Consider the following 19,002-nt stretch of genomic DNA (forward strand, 5'->3'; position numbering starts at 1 on the left):
CACCAGGAAGTCCTGCTGGAGCCAAAATTGACAGGGGGGGTGACGCCCCCTGTACGTAAATGGCTGCAGAGCTCGTTGGCCTGCAGGTCCTAGAAGGGCACTACAGAGCTGATTTGCCGGCGGCTCTGGCCCACAAGCACACTCCTTCCCGCAACCTTCTTTCATTGGTCAAGTAGCAGACAGCGGCTGCATTGGGACCTGTGAACGTGTGAGCGGCCGTCGGAGAGGGCAGAACTGGCTGCCGGCGGGACGCAGCAGAGAGTCCATGGCTGGCAAGGAAGTTAACAGCTGGCTGGTGGGACGCTGCACACAGCCGTCAGCCATCACAGAGGTGACAGCCGGCTGCCAGGACGGAGGCGTCAGCTGTTACGTGCACATGGTAGGGGAGGGATGGCTGCCTGAAGCCTGTGGATAGATTTGTGGCAGCGCTGCAGCCTTAGGCTGAAGGTTACTTCTCTTCTTAGCCTTGCATTATTATGTTAATGCTGCCATGTTAAGCGGAAACAGGGCAGCATTAACAGCTAATAATTATGTAAGGCTAAGAAGAAAAGTAACCTTCACCATAAGCCTGCAGTGCTGCCACAAATCAACCCACATGCTGCTAGGACCTTCCACCCTTCACCCTATTGGGAGCTAGGGATGTGAGAGGGTCGTTTCTCCTGTCAAACCCTTAGCTTTCGGTGGCGTCAAGATACATGCATCATGTAAAATGCAACTGCAAAATAATAAAGCAGCAAATATAAAATATATATAGTATAACTGCATGTGCAAAAATATAAAGGTAACATACTTATTTGTTACGCTTTTTATATTTTGCACCTGTACTTGATATATGCTGCTTTTAGTCTGCACCTTATTTGTATGACCACTTGTGCCTAATATATTGCTGTATTTGGGCCATTTTTTTCACCCGTGGCTCAGTGTTTTTTCTATGGGGACTCATCTGAAACCACCATTATAATCATAGAAAAAACCGCCTGTGTGAGGAAGGCCTCAGAAGTCTGGCATGACATCTATGAGTGTGAGTTCTCATGGCCCCTTCTACTAGTGGCCGTGAAAGGAAGCGGGGAATGTGTTTTCCTAGTTGCTGATTAGTTAGATGATTACAATTTCTTCGGGGAAGATTGTGAGATAAGGACACCTGATAGTGTGGAATTTGTGCCTGCGAGCGATGTAGCGTGCCGCTGTACGGAGCAGACCTGTGACCTGTCACGTGTACCGCAAGTGGAAAGAATCCAGGAGCAGACCGGGAGGGGGACATCAGCCAGGAGTAGACCAGGAGGGGGACATCAGCCCCGCCATCTATCTGCTTCGCAGAATGCAAGCAATAACCAGCATGGGAGTTTTGTATCGCAGGTAGATCCATACATACGTTCCTGTCATCGAGTGTTGTGCTGTTGGTTGGGGTTACATATGTTTAAGGCCACATCCACACAAGCGACTTTATCGCACGATTTTATTGCAATGCGACGCTTTCCAATGGGTTCTTCCACACAAGCGATATTTTGTAGCCTGCGACATTGAGACTATGCATGCGTATGGGCGGTGGAATTTCTCGCGTCTTGCTAGGAGACCAGGTAGAATTCCGACGGCGAGAGATCCGACCCGTTGGTGTGAGCCCGGCCTCAAATGGAGCTTTTACTCTTTTGAGCAGCAGAGGTATTCTGGTTTTTGCCTATAGCATACCGATAAATGGTCTCTTAATATAAATATCTATGCATTCAGGATTTTTGTCAGATAAAGCCCCAATACAGCGCCCATAGATTTCAAGTATTCCATTCTATACTCGAGTCTCAGCCGCACAGTGAGTTTTTCATGCAGTATAGGCTTATTGCAGGCTGTGCTATGCTTTATGCGTGCATTCATGAACCGTAAAGGTATGTTCCCACACTGGCACAAAAACCACATCAGATGGTGCAGTTGTTGTCAGATTTTGGTGTTTTTTTTTCTCCTGCAGATTTCAGCACTAGCAACATTTACACCCTATGGGGCACAAGACGTGGTCATAGTTCATTCCTGATATTTGCTCTTCTGCATGCACTTGTTATATGACCTGTGTAAGGCCGGGCTCGCACAAGTGGGTCAGATTCCGCATGTGGGAGGCCTGCATCGGATTCCGTCCGGTGACCCTGCATACAGCAATTAATTGTATTGCGCATAAAAGTAGAAGCTTGCAGGCGGTCACACTCAGTACAGGTTTTTGTTTGCATTTTCTATGCCATCTCTTATCGATGACGCGGGTACCTGCAGCCTATACATAATGGAAATTGCGTATAAGTTGAAGGTCGGACACCTATATTGACATTAATGGAGGCAGTTCATGCAGAGTCCGCTGTAAAATAGAGCACGTTGCGATTTTTCTTCCGCTTGCGGAATATACAATTCGTAATCCACGAGGGTGAAGGAAAATTCAAAAATGCGTGCCTTTCAATGCATGCGTTTTACCGAATCCACAATACAAATCCAGTCGTGTGAGACCGGCCTTAGGACTAAGGAGCACATCAAGTCACTTAACACTTTTGACCAAGCAACACATTTATAGATGATCTTCATATTGCAGATGACGTCTAATCCAATGCAGAAAGAAACCTAATTACGCAGCAGGATCATTTGGTATTACGTTTCTAGGGCTACACGGTTTTTGGAGAGGGCAGAGGGGTAGGACTGTCCTGTTTTTTTCAGAACAGAACGGCCAGTTATTTTCTCTCTCCCGCACCCTTTCCAAAACTCCTACATACTAATTAACTTACGACTAGTTTATTGAGAAGGTAGATGATGTCCTTGTTAAGTCTATTAGGCAATCTCTTCCAGCCGGTCTATAATTTCTTCATATTTAATGGCCATATAGGTGAAGGTACCCTCTACAAAGTCTGGCATCTCCCCACTGGGTAAGTGTTGCTGACAGATGCCAGGCCTGGGCTGTTATTAGTACGGTGGTGGAGTGCTGCACACACCTCATTGGTGCAGTCTTGTTGGGACCTGTATAGCAGAAGCCCTCATTATGTAGTATTGTTCAGCTTATAAAGTGCACTTGTCTACACTCATGGACAGAAAACAGGCTAAATGCACGGCTACGGTTTATGTGGAGAAGGTATGGGTTTTTTCTTTAACTTTTGTAAAAAAAAAAAAATCTTTTGTAAAATCAATTAATTTTAAAATATGCCCTCTAAGTATTCCTGTTATGTAGTTTGAGGCAATCTGTACTTTGGATGTCAATAATGGCTTGCATTTCCTTGTCGGTTAGATATATGATCCTGCATAAGCAAGTGGTTGTTGGGGTGGGGTGGGAGGTGGGGGTTTATGTACCTTATATCCTAGGAGTCACTTAAGGTACTTAAAGGGAATCTTTCACCTACTTTTAGCCCTTATCAGCTACGCTTATGGGCTCAAAGTAGCTGAGCTGCTAAGTCCAGGGATGGAAGTGTTATACTTTACCTCCCCGTCATTCCCCCGGTGTCGCCACTGAAAGCAATGCATTGAGCCGCACTCTAAGTAGTCCACCGTTCTAATTTTACAATGGGCGGACTACTTGGCACACCACCCAGTGCACTGCAGCACGTGGCTTCCAGTGTTCACACTGGGGGAATGACTAGGAAGATAAGTATATAAAACCTACATCCCCAGACTCAACAAGCCGGCTACTTTCACCCCATAAGTTTAGCTGATGCGACTAAAAGTAGGTGACAGATTCCCTTTAAGATGATTGGGGCTTCTCTGGGTATTTGGTTACCTGTTCTTGCCCCACTAGTTCACTAGTTATCTGTACTGCAGGTGGACCCTGTAAGGAATAGTCATATGTGGCAAATTTTCTGCAGAAAATCTTACAACTGCCGTATGAATTTGCCCGAGTTTTCCGTAAATCTATGAACTTGCTGTCTAAACGATCCCATCTGAATAAAGGCAACTGCTTTTCTATGGTGGCAATTACTGCAGTAAATCTGCCATGTGAATACACCCTTACGGCATAGTCACACGGGCTGGTTTTGTTGCATTTTTCTTTTTTTATGCAATTTCGGTGTAGTATTGCACTGTTACAAGTACATGGAGACCAAGGCAGTTCAGACCAAGAGGTAGAGTAGTTATATCCCATATAGAATAACTACAGTATATTAGCATTTCAAAGCATTCTGTAACACATTTATAATTGTAGACCTGTCGGACAGTTTGCCTTGTATATATTGAGCTTATTAACCGTACCAGTATGAGGATGGATTTTGCTTGTTGGTTCTAAAATGCCTTTTTGTTGCTCCCGGCGTTACTCTGTTGTGATGAGCGATCTCTGATGGTATATGTTGTGCAGTACTGTCGCCACCAGCAAGTTGTATTGGGTTGGCATGGTGTGGGAGATTATACTTTATACAATTATCAGATGTGCATGAGTTACCTGATGACAGGTTTTACCTCCTAGTTAAAATGAGTGTTTAGAACCTAGTTTTCATGTGACATTGAGCAATTTGAGAGGGTAGATGCCTTAAGTACCTTCATCTCTTACTAACACTTCATTTTCTTTTACGAGTTTAAAATCTACCGCTGCGGTATGAAATTTAAGACTTCTAACCTGTTATGAATGCTTAAACATGGTAATTGTACGTAAATTCACATCAATTTTGTAATGATACAGATTTACTAAAATTACACCTTATCACTAAAACTGCTTATTACTCAGCTAATGCTTTATGTTTGTGCAGTGGTTTCACTCTTCTTTTGCTGCTTCTGCGTTTTTTGTTGTACACGGTTTATAAGGGCTTATTCCCCACCGTGTACTACTCTTATGTGAAAGGTCCCGAATTCAATGAAATATAATAAAGGTAATCTTCTGAACATGTAGTTAAAATGCTATTTCACCAGGCAACCTGCCTATTGAAATTAGGCTGTTGTATTAGAAGCTAAATAACGTTTGCTTTCCCAGTATGGATATTAGTGGGGCCTGGAAAGTATATAAGCGTCGTCCTCCTCATATATATGCATTGTTTTAGCTTTGATCCATATTTGTATTTGCCACATGCAAGGTAATGGACACACGTCTTGTTCTACTCTAACCGTGATGGGCTATGTTCACAGCAATATTGTGGCTTACATTTTTAATGGAAGCTATAGCAATGGCAGCATGCTCGGGCTACATTTACATTATGGCTTGCAGCCTGTCCTTAGCTTACATCCAGGGTTCTCATCTGAAACTGCATTCGGACGGAACCCTGAATGGGGCCTTGAAGAGATTACCCAAGTCGTAGGTTTTCCCTAAAATGCCCTTTTCTAAATAATGAATTGCTCCCACTCTTGCTGTTTCCCACAGCACTGCTCGGTCCTCCCTTTTGTCTTTGTGTAGAGTGTGCACTCCTGCCCAGTTTACAGGACTTCACCGGCGCTGCAACCAATAACCGAGCTCAGCAATTTGGCAGCTCTATTATTGGCAGTTGGCTGCGGCGCCTCTAACATCCTACAAACAGTTTGGGGAAGCCTGTAAACCTGGCATTAAAGTGGAGATTTGGAGCAGTGGACACAACGGGGGCGGGGAGGGTGAATATATGCCCATTTACTTATTTTACTGCATGTGAAAAGGCATTTTAAGGGAAACCTATAACTACAACAACCCTCTTAATGTAGAAGCTGAAGCTGTGTGCCATGTACTGACTCGTCTCTGTGATGTGTCAAAACCTACACTTGTGGTGGATTTTACTTTATAGACTTTTTTTGCTCACAGTAGAGGGAGGTGAGAGTAGTTTTCTGCTGCATTTAATGGACTTGCGGTTAAGGATGGTTTTGGGTTCTGGGTTGTGGCTGGGTGACCTCTTATAGGTGGTATGGTTGGTCCTGGGTATGTGGTTTACTGCTGTTTGTGAAGAGGTTGCTGCCTTCCCTAAACAATGCAGTGGGTGAGCTGCTTCCTGGGTGGTTTATATAAATGATGGAAAGTAAAACAAATAAAATACAATCTTACCCAATGACGAGACATCATTTTAAGTATGTTTAAGTTACTCTTTTTTTCTATCTCTGTTTCAGTCCCAGAAAACTTGGATCGAAAGCACTTTCACCAAGAGGGAATGTATCTATATAATTCCAAGTTCGAAGGACCCCCACAGGTAAGGTCCAATTTTTGGGGGTAATTTTAAAAATATAAAAATTTAAAAAAAAAACAACAAAAAAACCAAACATTTTGCCCTATACCATACATTGATTACTGAAAACAGAGGTGCCTATGAGATGTACCATACTATTTCTTATTAAACACTATATGGCGTTGTTACAGTAGACACAGACTCTAAATCATGCATGGGTTAGTGTAGGGGTGCTTTCACACTGGTGATAGGATAACACAATATGAGAGTGAGTAAAAACGCATGATTAGGAAACCAATGATTTTCAATGATTGCGTTCTCACTTGCGATGTTTTCACTCATGAGATGCTGCGTGGAAAAAAAATCACAGCATGTCTGATCTTTCTGGGATGGGAGAACTCCGCAATCTTCTGCTGCGGCTGTCACAGCCGCGTTGGGGGATTCCTTCAGCCCCGCAGTAATGCAAGGCTGTTTCCACGTAAACACTCCTTGCATCCAGGAATTTCAGATGGATGGCGAGGGCAATATCGGGCCATTAAATCACAGGCCGATTTTGCTCACGCCAGTGTGAAGGAGCCCTAAGAGTGGTATAAAAATCCACCAAGAAGCATTTGACATCTCCATTTCCTCTTTCGTCCATCGCTGACTTCAGGTCTACATGAAATCCTTGTCCCTCAGGACAATTCAATAGGACAAACCGCACGCTGAGGTAGCGCCTCGAACAGCTGAAAACATTCTTTAACAGCTGCTGTCCCCCGGAAGAACAATAGAAATGTATTTAGGGAACAGACCACCCGCTGTTCTCTCAATACATGCACATGAAGTACTAAATGGCTGATTAGACCATTAGTACCTATGCAAAATGATCGCTCAGAACTGTCAGTTTCTAATGAATTTTTGAGCAATCAGCTGTGTAAATGCACCTCTACTCTACAGGAATACAGCATTGTGTAGTTAAAAGATAACATACAAGATTTATCATGACCCCCCCCCCCCCCCATTTTAAAATAGTGCATGGAGTTGTAAAGTATTCCTTGTGTCAGTGTCCAGACCTGCTGGTGGGAAGCATAGATGCAGCCAAAAACATAGAGCCATCTATTACAGCTTTTGGTTAGTTCACTCATCACCCCATGGCTTTTGTGTAAGGCTTGAGTAGCAGATTGACATCATAACCACAAAAGAACAAAAAAGCTCTTCATTGAAGTACTTTTAAATCTGAAGGTATCTGGAGAGCTTCGTGTCATTACAGAAAATCTATGTTTAGCAAAAAAGGTAGGTCTGCCAGCTTTTTCCCCCTGTAATAACAAGTGTTATTGCCTAGCCTGTCTCAACCATGGTGTCCCGTTAAGAGGGGTCTGCGGTGTAGGTAGACTTCAGCTTTGAATAGCTGGAGGCCATCTCCCTCTCACAGTGGGAAGAGTCCTTCCTAATGAATGAAATGGAAGATTTTAGACAGCCACGCACAAAGGCTTTAAGGCCTCATAACCACGACACGCATGGATTCCATATACTGACTTACGCAGCAGAATCCAGCTGTGCCCGCAGACATGGACAAAAAAACCAACGCATTTTCTTATCTGTCCAGAACCAGCGCGGGTCTCCTCCGTGCTGACTGGATCTTCTTTCTTCAGCACGGCGGATGCATCTTCGCAAATCAAATCGGCCTGTGGGCATTGGGCCTAAGTGTTTTCCAAAGCAATACGGGGTTAGTATTAGGGTCATTTTATTTCTAAAAATGTATTAAGCAGGTCAGGTATTCGGGAAAAAAAAACCTCTCCAGCCATGTCTAGTAGTGACCAGAGAACCCAATAATATGCATGGATTGCATCCCTGAGGTTATAATGAACAATATTTAGAATATCTCAGTTTTTTTGTCTTGCGTGTACGACTCCCCTATGTTTCACAGGAAGGATAAAGGAGAGGAAAAATAAAGGTTGGGTGAGAAGAAAAAGGGAGGCGTGCTGGATTTGGGAAAGGAGTAAAGGGGGGCGTATGGCTACTTGTAGGGCAATATTCCTGTCTTTGCTACTGAGAAGACGGGCTATCATCAGCCTCGGGGGAGCGTCTGGAGGTAGAGGGCGCGCTGGGATCTTTGAGCCCGTTAAATGGCAAATGCAGTGGTGAAGGTGGCTTCAGGAAAATGGTCTTTTCACCATTCTTCCACAAATTCACATGGGCTTTGTGCCTCAGAGCGTTAAAGCAGGCCCAGGATACGAGGAATGCTCCTAAGCAGCCTATTTTGCAAATAATCTTCCCATGGAGACCATGAGTTTGCTACTTTCTTTAGTTCGATAATTTAAGGTGGCATAGGAGCCATTTTGTCTTTAAAGGGGTTTTCTGGGAGAATTCTATTGACCTATCCGCAGGATAGGTCATCAATAGTTGATCTTCTGGGGTCCGTTGCTTGGAACTTTGACTGATCAGCTGAGTGGGCGCATGCTATCAGCACTTCAAATACACAGAGGTCAGAGCGGAAGTCTTCTCGCCGACCTCTGTGTAGTGGCCGGCGCTTGTAACTGTAGGCACTGCTCTCATTAAAATCAGTGGGAGACATGCCTGCAGTTACAAGTGCTGGCCACTACACAGAGGTCAGAGCAGAGACTTCTGCTGCTTCCGTTTCGACCTCTGTGCATTTGCGGCGCTGAAAGCATGCACTCACTTAGCTGATCAGTCGGGGTCCTGCCGATAAATTATTAATGACCTATGCTGAGGATTGGTTATTAATAGTATTCTCCCTGGAAACTCCCCTTCTCCACGGGCGCGAAGTCCGGAAGGCTCTGTGCTAACTGAGCCGATTCCATCTTGCTTTTTTTCTCAGTTCAGGCCTGTGCTGGGCTGTCGGAATCTTAGCTTACCAATTTATTAACTCAAATTTCTTTGCTTTTACAGATGCCTTCCAGGATGCCAGATTTGCCAGCAGCTTGTGAGGTTTGTACTACTGTCCGACAAGATACTTAGACGTTCCTTTTTTTATTTTTATTTTATACGTAAATACTGTTTTAACAGACTATTGTTACTGTCAGTATATGAATGGCCGACTGTTTCATAAACTTTTGCTTTATGCCATAGGCAATGTGATAACTAGCAAAAGTGTGAATTGCTGTAATGGTACAAAATGATGTTTTGTGTGCTTTAAATCCCTCTAAAGTCATGTCCAGTAAGGGTCCATTTACACCAAACTATTTATCATTTGAGCGAACGATGTTAAACAGGGCAGTCATTTTATACAGGCAGACACGTCATTGGCTTGTTCAGCGATAAGTCGTTCCCTGTGTAAGTGAATGAGAATGGCTGAACAATCGGTATTGAAGCCGAACGATTAGTGAACGAGCCAACAATTATTTTTATGCCTGCATAAAAATGATGAACAAAACGCAAACAATTAGTCATTTGATTGCTGGCTGTGTTTACACTGAAGTTGATGAAAATTGAGTATTTCAATCAAAACAATTCCCCATGAGATGAAACTTTACAATGAATAATCACTTCAGTCAATTGACTCTTGATTGTAATCTGGAAAGGTTTTGGCTACTTTCAAAATTGTCTGATGGTCAAAAAGATGGACAAAAGTTATTTTGGTTCTTACAAATGCTCTTTTATTCACAAGTGATCTTTTCACTTTTCCAAGAAAATTTTTTTTTTTTTAAATATGCCAAAATTAAAGTAGACCAATGGTAAATGGAATTGATCAACCATTTTTGTGTGGCAGGATTGTGTCTTAGGGCTGCTTAACACCGGCGAGGGTGATATCGGGCTGTGATTCAGAGCCTAATATTGCCCTCGCAATCCATGTGAAACCCTTGGATGTGAGGCGTTTCCATGTGGAAACAGCCACGCATGAGTGCCAGGCTGAAGGAATCCCCCGTCAAGGCTGTCACAGCTGTGGCACTGAGGATCGTAATGTTGTTCCCTTATTTACAATAGGGCCGGCGCTGCTGCCGCTGGCCTCATTGAATACAATGAGCGATATCGCAAAAAAAGAAAGGACATGCTGCATTTTGTTTTTTAAATCTATTTTATATTTTTTCACGCAGCATTGCAGGAGTTGAAAACATTGCAAATAAGAATGAAACCATTGAAACTCATTGGTTTCATAATCATGCATGTTTACTAACTCTTGCATTGCAACAAAATTGTGTGATTCTTCTCGCCAGAGTGAAGGCCTCACTACAAGCGGAAATGTTCATATTGCGATTTGTCTACATTTTCTGTAAATTTTGATTTATTTTTTTAAACGCAAAACTTTGATGAAATTCTATGACAAATATAAAGTACGTTGTGTCATGAAGAGACCCTGTCAGAATCACTTGGATAAGTAAAAATATTTCTAAGTAAATACCACATAAACACTTGAAATTTTGGTCTGTCCTCACGGCCAAAACTGTCTGCAACCCAAGGGGTTAAGTATCTTTGAGTGAACATGGACTGTTCTGACTGAGGAAACAATTGGGTAGACTTTTTCTATTTTATAGCCAGCCGTCAAACTGAAGTACTTATAGCACAATTTGTTGGGATTATGTCATCTTGGCACTTTCTCACCTCTTTGCTGTTGGCAACCTCAACAGAATGGTGGTTTTACAACCAGTTGATGTATTGCTGCTCATATGTTTTTAGCTCAGTACATTTTTGAACATCTGTATATCACAAAAGTATCAAACGTAGAACATTGAAAACAGGAGGACATATCCTCTTACAAAGGCAAAAGTAGCAACAAAGTATGTAAATATACTAATAAAAACATACGTTCTAGTTCTAAAACAGTTAAGGGAGTTTCTCAGACTGGTAACAGGTTAGAGAAGAAAAGGAGAACAGGAGGGGATATGGTATAATCAAAACGGAACATGAACTGGCGGGGGCATTGTGCCATTAAATATGCATTGATCATGTGTTGGCGCTAAAAGTATATCCGACTAAATAGTCACGTTTTATGTGTAGGTATACTGTATGACTTGTGTTGCAATGTAATCTGTGATGTTTTGCATAGTTTCATAACATAAAATCTACAGTCTTACTCAAATTCTACTTTTCTCAGTCTTCCCCTTAGTAGATGGAGTAAGTAACTTTTTCTTTCACCCTCTCATAGATGCTGCTGTGGCCGTCTGGTCAGACAACATGCCTGCTTCACCGCCAGTGTCGCTATGAAGTACTCCGATTTGAAACTAGGTGAAAATTTTACTGAAGAACTAGAACAATGGTCGGTGGAAAAACACACAGAAGAGAGCCCAACAGATGCATATGGCGTTATCAATTTTCAAGGTGGATCACATTCCTACAGAGCAAAGGTACCGAGAACAGCTTTGTTCTATAAATGTGCTTTATCTGGTTTAATGTCTTATACATTTAGAAACCTATATTTGCAAATATTTCTTGTATCATATTAATATGTAAAACGTATGTCAAAAGCTGTTGATGTATTTGTCTGCAACTATTTCAGTATGTCAGGTTGTCCTACGACACAAAGCCAGAAACCATTTTGCAGCTGATGCTAAAGGAATGGCAAATGGAATTACCAAAACTTGTAATATCTGTGCACGGAGGAGTGCAGAAGTTTGAGCTACATCCTCGCATCAAGCAGTTAATTGGTAAAGGTCTCATTAAAGCTGCTGTAACAACCGGAGCTTGGATCATCACTGGTGGGGTAAATGCTGGTGAGTCCCTAACGATTTGCCAAGTATCTGTGTGTCAGAAGGTTTTGCAGCAGTTCTGCCTATCACACTGTTCTACTTGACATAAGACCCTCAATGTGTTTTGGAAATAATTGTCTCTAGTATGTAATGTGAACGTAGTCATATCTTGCAATGTTTGCCCCTTTTTTTCTGAAAAAAAATTGTTTTGGGCAAATTAACACTTGTATGGCACCCCCTTCAATAATGCTGCATAAGAATTTGGAAGCTGAAATTTCTCTTCTTCATTCCTTGTTTCTCACTTTTTATTTTGGTCTTAGGTGTAGCCAAACATGTTGGGGATGCTCTTAGAGAGCATGCTTCAAGATCATCCCGAAAAATTTGCACTATTGGTATAGCACCATGGGGAGTCATTGAAAACCGTAACGATCTCGTCGGAAGAGATGTAAGTGGATTTGTTCTGGCTGAATGTTTGTGCCGTTTTGAATTACCTACATTTTACGCTGTTCTCTTATGCTGCTTTAGGTCATTGCTCCATATCAAACTTTGCTGAACCCTTTGAGTAAACTGAATGTCCTGAACAATCTGCATTCCCATTTCATCTTGGTGGACGATGGCACTGTTGGAAAGCATGGTGCAGAAGTGAATTTACGGAGAGAGCTGGAAAAAACCATAAACTTACAACGCATTCACGCACGTACGTTTTAGTTGTCCTTCTAGTCTTAAGATTTTATGCAGTTGACTGAACATATGTCTGCATTTATATAGTTATTGTTAAGCACACCCTGCAGATTCTTGACGAACCCACATGTGTTTATGGTAATGTAGCTAATCTCTGCCTTCTCATGATTTCAGGCATTGGCCAAGGGGTTCCAGTAGTGGCCCTGATCTTTGAAGGTGGTCCAAATGTGATCCTCACTGTGTTGGAATATCTGCATGAAAACCCACCTGTTCCAGTGGTTGTATGTGAAGGAACAGGCAGAGCTGCTGATATACTGGCTTATGTCCACAAGCAAACAGAGGAAGGAGGGTACTGCATTAATGATTTGTTAGTAAAGTTACAGACGCACATAGTCACTAGATAGAATTAACTTTTTTTTCTTCTTCTAATAAAGGAATCTTCCGGAAGGTGCTGAGTCTGAAATCATTTCAACTATTAAAAAGACTTTCAACTTTAGCCAATCTGAGGCCGCCCATCTTTTCCAAATTGTTATGGAATGTATGAAAAGCAAGGAACTTGTAAGTTCCACATTTAATTATTTACACTTGCTATGCAACATTATAGTGTTAAACCTTTCAAAAAGTGCATTTGGGGAGATGTATGAAGAAAAATGGTTTAAAGGGATCTGACATCAGGTTCATGTTGCCTGAACCACGGCAGTATGAACCTGGGATAGGGAAGCCTGTTGCTCCTGTGAGTTCTTGATTCTGAAGTGCTGCAGCGTTTCGGAATAAATACACTTTTGAAGTTTGATTCAGACCCGAGCTTCGACTCATAGTGGCGGTTTTCCCCCACCCACTGCATAAAGACTGACGGCTACTATTTCTGCTTGTGTATGGGGAGAGCTGTCATGCTTCATGCATTGGGTTGGGAGAGGCTGGCATGGCCCACCCTGGGACTTGTAGCTGAACTCTTAGGGCTAGCTTACTCAAGCGTACACATAAAATGCTACATGTATAACGCAGCATGTTACCGCAGTGTGAATTTCCCACTCATTAGGAATAAACTGCGCACATACGCAATGTAATTAAGCTGTGTGAAGCTGATGACAGAATTCCTTTAAAGGGTTGTCAAGGATTAGAAAAGCATGGTTGCTTTTTAAAAAAAAAAAAAAAAATAGAAGTGGGGCCAATGCTGTTCATGGACTTTTGCTAATACCGAAGCTTTAAAGGGGTTGTACAGAGTTAGAAAGGCATGCCAGCTTTTTTCCGAACACCGTTCCACCCTTCTCCATAGGGTCATGTGTAGACTCCTTGAAGTAAATGGGATCTGAGCTGCAGTACCACATTCAAACACAGCGCCACCCTCTTACTTGGGTTGTAAGACAGTAGCCATGTTTTTTTTTTTTTTCTTAACTCCATCTTCTTCCACGGAGTTAAAGGGGTTGTCCAGGGTTAAGTTGCAATAACACCCACACATATGTAGCACTATTTTAGGAAAAAAGAAACCATGGTTGAAAGCAGCTAATGCTGAAGAACCCCTTTAAACTTGGAGAAGCTATCCACAGCACGCAGTGACATTCCTGCTGCCATTTCTCAACTTACATAGCAAAAACGAGAGCAGTAATCTGTAAGACATCCCTTTGTGTACATATTACAATGAGGCAGGTTTTTTCTTCCAAGCCCTCCGGAGGCTATAAAGCGACTTGCTGATTATATGCTTCGGTTAACAGCTGAGAGCTGTCATTTTCCTAAATTAACAGAAGCCTACATGGGAAGGTGCCAGTTGTAACAGAATAATTTTTACCTTGAGTCCATGTGCATTCGAGACTGATGACATAGCTTTTCTCTTTAACTAAAAAGGTTCAGAATTCTAATTACATTCATAATGGATCTATACAGCAGGTGGAGCTCAAATTTTCTGCTACACAGCTCAAAATCCTCTTCTTCCCCTTCAGACAGCCATAAATTATAGTATCTTTGTTTAACTTGGTGCTCCAGTTGCAGTAATTTCAGTTCCTCTATTCCCACTTCATTTGATTTCATTGGGCGGTCTATAATTGATGACTTTTTCTGTGTGGTCATACATACACCGTTGGTTTTCCTGCTTTATAGCGTGATGTAGCCGAACACTCAACTTGACAGCTTCACACTAAGTGATAAAATTCTGTTTGTCTGCAGCGATCTGTGGGAGCTTACTTCATATGACTTTATTATAGAGTTGTATACACATGTTATCGGCAATCTCACCTAGTGGTGGCTGCAAGCTGCCAGGAGTTATATCACTTAGGCCGCCTGCACACGGGCGGAAATCCCGCGGCGGGATTTCCGCCACTAAAAGCCTGCATAGGAGTGCATTACACTACGCACTCCTATGCAGACGGCCGCGCGAAATGTCACGCGGCAAACAAACCGCGGCATGTCCTATTTCTGTGCGGGGCTCGCAGAGCCTCGCACAGAATCGTCACTCACCCGGCCGCCGGCTCCGGTCTGCACATGCGCCGGCAGCCGGCACATGAAAGAGCCGGGACCGCCAGACGTGGGTGAGTACCTGCTGCTCCCTGCAGGCGCTCGTGTCCCGCGGCGAGAATTCTCGCTGCCGGATCCGACCCGCCTGTCTGCAGGCGGCCTTAACATGGGCCTATGAAGTTGAACTTCCTATTTTATATGTGGCATTAGGTGAAGAAGAGAGGTGGATTTGCTGTTGTGCAAAAGAAAAACTGCTCTCCTTCTCCTATAAAGACATATTATGAAATTAATCTTTGTTGGATGGTTTATGTCACTTTCACATATTTTTACCTATCGGAAATATTCAACATGGTTCTCACATAATCTGAGGCTGAACTTCGGATACTACCGCAGATTTGCTCTTATAGCTGCTGTGGATCCAACATGCATATTAATCCATTCAATGAGGCTAATCCATGTGCAGACAACCCAACACGGATTCCACATCAAGTGACGTCACTGTGATGAGAAATTCCAATCCGCTCATGGACAGTTCTGTGCTGTATAAGCTGTGATGTGGACTCCAAATCAAACGAACTGTAAATAAGGCCTTGGAGAGCAAACTTGAAGGGCTTTGGCTTTGAGTGTCATGTTTAATCCAGGGGTGTATTTGCTTGTGGCAGTAAAACATATTGTTTTCTTTGATAACAGATAACGGTGTTTCACATCGGCTCCGATGAGCATCAGGACATCGATGTTGCAATACTAACTGCTCTGTTAAAAGGTAATATAGCTGTTATATGAATTATGATTGATTTGGTGCTCTATCCAAAATGAACTGAACTGTTTGTATTCTATAGAAACTAAGAAATTCTTAGGGTACTGTATACGTCACTGTTTGGGTTTATAATCCACTCTATACGGATGAAGCAAAATTTAACGAACACTGATGGCGATCTGCAACAAGTTTTCTCAATACTACAAAAGCCATTAACCCCTTAAAGGGGTTGTCTCGCGAAACCAAGTGGGTCTATACACTTCCGTATGGCCATATTAATGCACTTTGTAATGTACATCGTGCATTAAATATGAGCCATACAGAAGTTATTCCACTTACCTGCTCCGTTGCTAGCGTCCTCGTCTCCATGGTTCCGTCTAAATTCGCCGGCAGCTTGCTTTTTTAGACGCGCTTGCGCAGTCCGGTCTTCTCCATTCAGCACGAGCCGCTTCAGTGTGCTCCCCGCTACAGCTCTTCTGCGCATGCGCAGACGAGCTGTCACTGCTCGGGAGCGCGCTGCAGCGGCCATTCTGTACCTTCCTCTGTTAGAGGAAGGTGCAGAAACTGGACTGCCCAGCGGAGAAGCCCAGCCCAGCCCAGCCCAGCAGCCCCGAGAAGCCTCCCAGGTAAGTGATTTGTGGGGGGGGGGGGGGGGGGGGGGGGGCTGCCGCTGGGGGGGGGGGGGGGGGGGGCTGCCGCTGCGCCGGGGGGGGGGGGGCTGTCGCTAGGCCGGGGGGGCTGTCGCTGTGACGGGGGAACTAGCGCTAGGCCGGGGGGGCTGTCGCTAGGCCGGGGGAACTAGCGCTGGGCTCCGGGGCCTTCACCTGGGCTGAGGGTCTAGCGCTGGGGAGCCGGGGGCTAGCGCCTTACCTGCTGCCTGGCGGTGGGCGTCTGGTCGGCGGCTGCGGGGCGTCTGGTCGGCGGCTGCGATGCGTCCGGTTGCCAGGGAGACACAGCTGGTAGCGTCTCGGGAGCGCGCACGTCGGGCTGCAGCGAGCGACGGGGAAAGAGCCGGCGGCCATCTTGAGGAAACTTTTATAAGTTGCTGAAACGCTGGAACGGTAAGTACGAACCAGCTAGAAATGTCATTTACAGGGGGGCTTAGTAATGTGTACTTAATGGGGGGGACTGGGCAAAAAAAAAATTTAACTGCTTCCTCGAGACATCTCCTTTAATGATGCGGCGACTTTTTTTCCCCCATTTTCGTTTTTTCATTCCCCCTTTTAAAATAATCGTAACTCCTTTATTTATCCATCGACGTCGCTGTATGAGGACTTATTTTCCGCATGCAATAACTTTTTAATTTTTCCGTCTGCGTAGTTGTGCAAGGGCTCAATTTTTGCAGGATGTCCTGGAGTTAGCACCAATTCGGACTACATATGACTTTTTGATCGCATTTTTTTCTGGGAGACAGGGTAATGCTGTAGCATTACGTCATACTGCAATTTGACAGGCAGTCTATCAAGCCACCCCACGGGAACGGCTTGATAGGCAGTTTGCTAAGACAGCCCTGGGGCCCTGTCAGAGGGACCTCGGCTGCCATGATACCTGTACGGCTCCCTGCGATCTCACGCGTACGATCTCATACATGTATGTCCTAGAGCGGGAAGGGGTTTAAAAGGCGAAGTTCTTGTCACAGTTCATTTTACATGTTAAGTGTCAAGTTAAAATTTGCTACATCTGTACTTACAGAAAATTACCATGGAAGAGGGTCTGATACTTCACTCAAACTTGCCAGTGATGGCAATGTCTAGGAGTGGGAAGTGTGCCATCACAGACCATTTATCAATACAAATCCATTAGTTTTGGTTCTTGCCACACCGCCTGTATTAGAAGCCCTCAGTTTGCAGTTGTGCTGTCCACGTAACACTTGTTAAGCTCCTTTTTTCCCCTACTTTATTATGAAATGATTTTCTGTTCTTGATAAATATGGACATTTAAAGTCAACTGTATTTAATAAATTTAATATTCATACCTTGGCATGTCTAAGTAGCTAACTTATTTGCTAATTATTTTTTGAGAAATTTCATAGACAACACCTGTAGATGGTTTCCTATTTTAAAAAAAATTCTATATACTCGAATCTAAGCAGAGTCAATGAGTTTTACTACAAAAAAAATGGTAAAACTTATTGACTCGAGTATAAGCCAAGCTATACTTGAGTATATACTAGGTAAAAAAAAAAAAACAACCCACAATACTCACCTCCCACCCAGCGTCTATGTCCCCGGCACAATGCTCCCCCTGGCGGTGCCGCAAGCTGCTTCAGTCTTCTCCCTGCTGTCATCTCCCTGGCATGGTTTTGAAATCCCGCGCCGTCAGCGCTGTGTGAGGAAGTGCTGTGATTGGATCGAGCGCCGGCGCTCAATATACCAATCACAGCCTTACTTTTTCCCTTTTTCCTCTATCCTCACCTCTTTTTGCCTAGAGGGGCTCTTTTTAGTTCCAGCTTCCAGGGATCTGTGTCAAGGAAATGGTCCCCACCACTCACTGTCAATGGGTGACATCGGACTGCGAATCATAAAAACAAGGAAAGCTTCATTGAGGCTCTGGCAGTAGAGCCAGTCTTGCTGAATGTATCTAGGGACTGCTCCTTTTTTCTTTTTTTTTTGTAATGCAATACACAACATATCAGATATATTATATATAGACATATTCAGTATTGTGTGCTTTATGGGGTCCAACAACCAGTACCATGCAAAAAAATGACTGGATGTAGTATAGACTAACACAATCAGTCCCTAACTATTCTTCCTTCAACTAGGCTGAGTGATCGCCCTGACAAGGGTGGCCCGGTCTAAAACCCTATGTGAAGCATGTCTCAACAGTACACAGCTCTTATCCATGCAAAGGGACACTACTTTGAATAACCTTGTTTTTATTTGTGTAATTGTGTTTGTATGCTTTTTTCCTCCCACATTATGGAATAGTAGTAAAGTCCTTAAAAGTTAAAATTAAGAAAGTTACATAAACACACTCATATAATGAGATGGCTATCTCGCCAACCTATCCATAAACATATATACAAGGCTCTGCTTTCATGCATGTTTGTTTATTTTTAGTTGGCAGAGGGAGATCGGCTGCTGCTAGAGACTTCTGGCAACTGCTTATCTCCTTGATGAACATAAAATCCAGCATGTCTGCTTTCTATTCATCCTTTTCCATTTTTTTTCTGTTATCAGTTGTTCATATGATTATACAGTATCATATAAAAGTTATTTATTAATGTGATTTATTATTTTATTTTTTTCTTTTCTACCTAGGAACAAATGCATCTGCATTGGATCAGCTGGTTTTAACCCTGGCATGGGACAGAGTGGACATAGCCAAAAGCCATGTATTTGTCTATGGACAACAGTGGCTGGTAAGCATGAAACATAATATTTAATCTATTGCTAAACTAATTAGTCATTACCCCTTTACACCCCCGGGGTGT

General features: G+C 43.3%; 1 protein-coding gene across 1 annotated transcript in view; it reads left to right on the forward strand.

The window, feature by feature from the left end:
- TRPM7 (transient receptor potential cation channel subfamily M member 7) overlaps window positions 1-19,002 on the forward strand; it is a 105,691-nt gene that overhangs the window by 28,554 nt on the left and 58,135 nt on the right. The window contains exons 2-11 of the mRNA XM_066592643.1: window positions 6,001-6,080; window positions 8,946-8,984; window positions 11,140-11,338; window positions 11,491-11,704; window positions 12,001-12,125; window positions 12,206-12,377; window positions 12,536-12,710; window positions 12,796-12,919; window positions 15,500-15,572; window positions 18,830-18,930. Of these exons, the coding sequence (XP_066448740.1) occupies window positions 6,001-6,080; window positions 8,946-8,984; window positions 11,140-11,338; window positions 11,491-11,704; window positions 12,001-12,125; window positions 12,206-12,377; window positions 12,536-12,710; window positions 12,796-12,919; window positions 15,500-15,572; window positions 18,830-18,930 (1,302 nt within the window). The remainder of the gene's footprint in view (window positions 1-6,000; window positions 6,081-8,945; window positions 8,985-11,139; window positions 11,339-11,490; window positions 11,705-12,000; window positions 12,126-12,205; window positions 12,378-12,535; window positions 12,711-12,795; window positions 12,920-15,499; window positions 15,573-18,829; window positions 18,931-19,002) is intronic.

This window comes from Eleutherodactylus coqui, chromosome 2 (genome assembly GCF_035609145.1).
Source record: "Eleutherodactylus coqui strain aEleCoq1 chromosome 2, aEleCoq1.hap1, whole genome shotgun sequence".
Taxonomy (NCBI): Eukaryota; Metazoa; Chordata; class Amphibia; order Anura; family Eleutherodactylidae; genus Eleutherodactylus; species Eleutherodactylus coqui.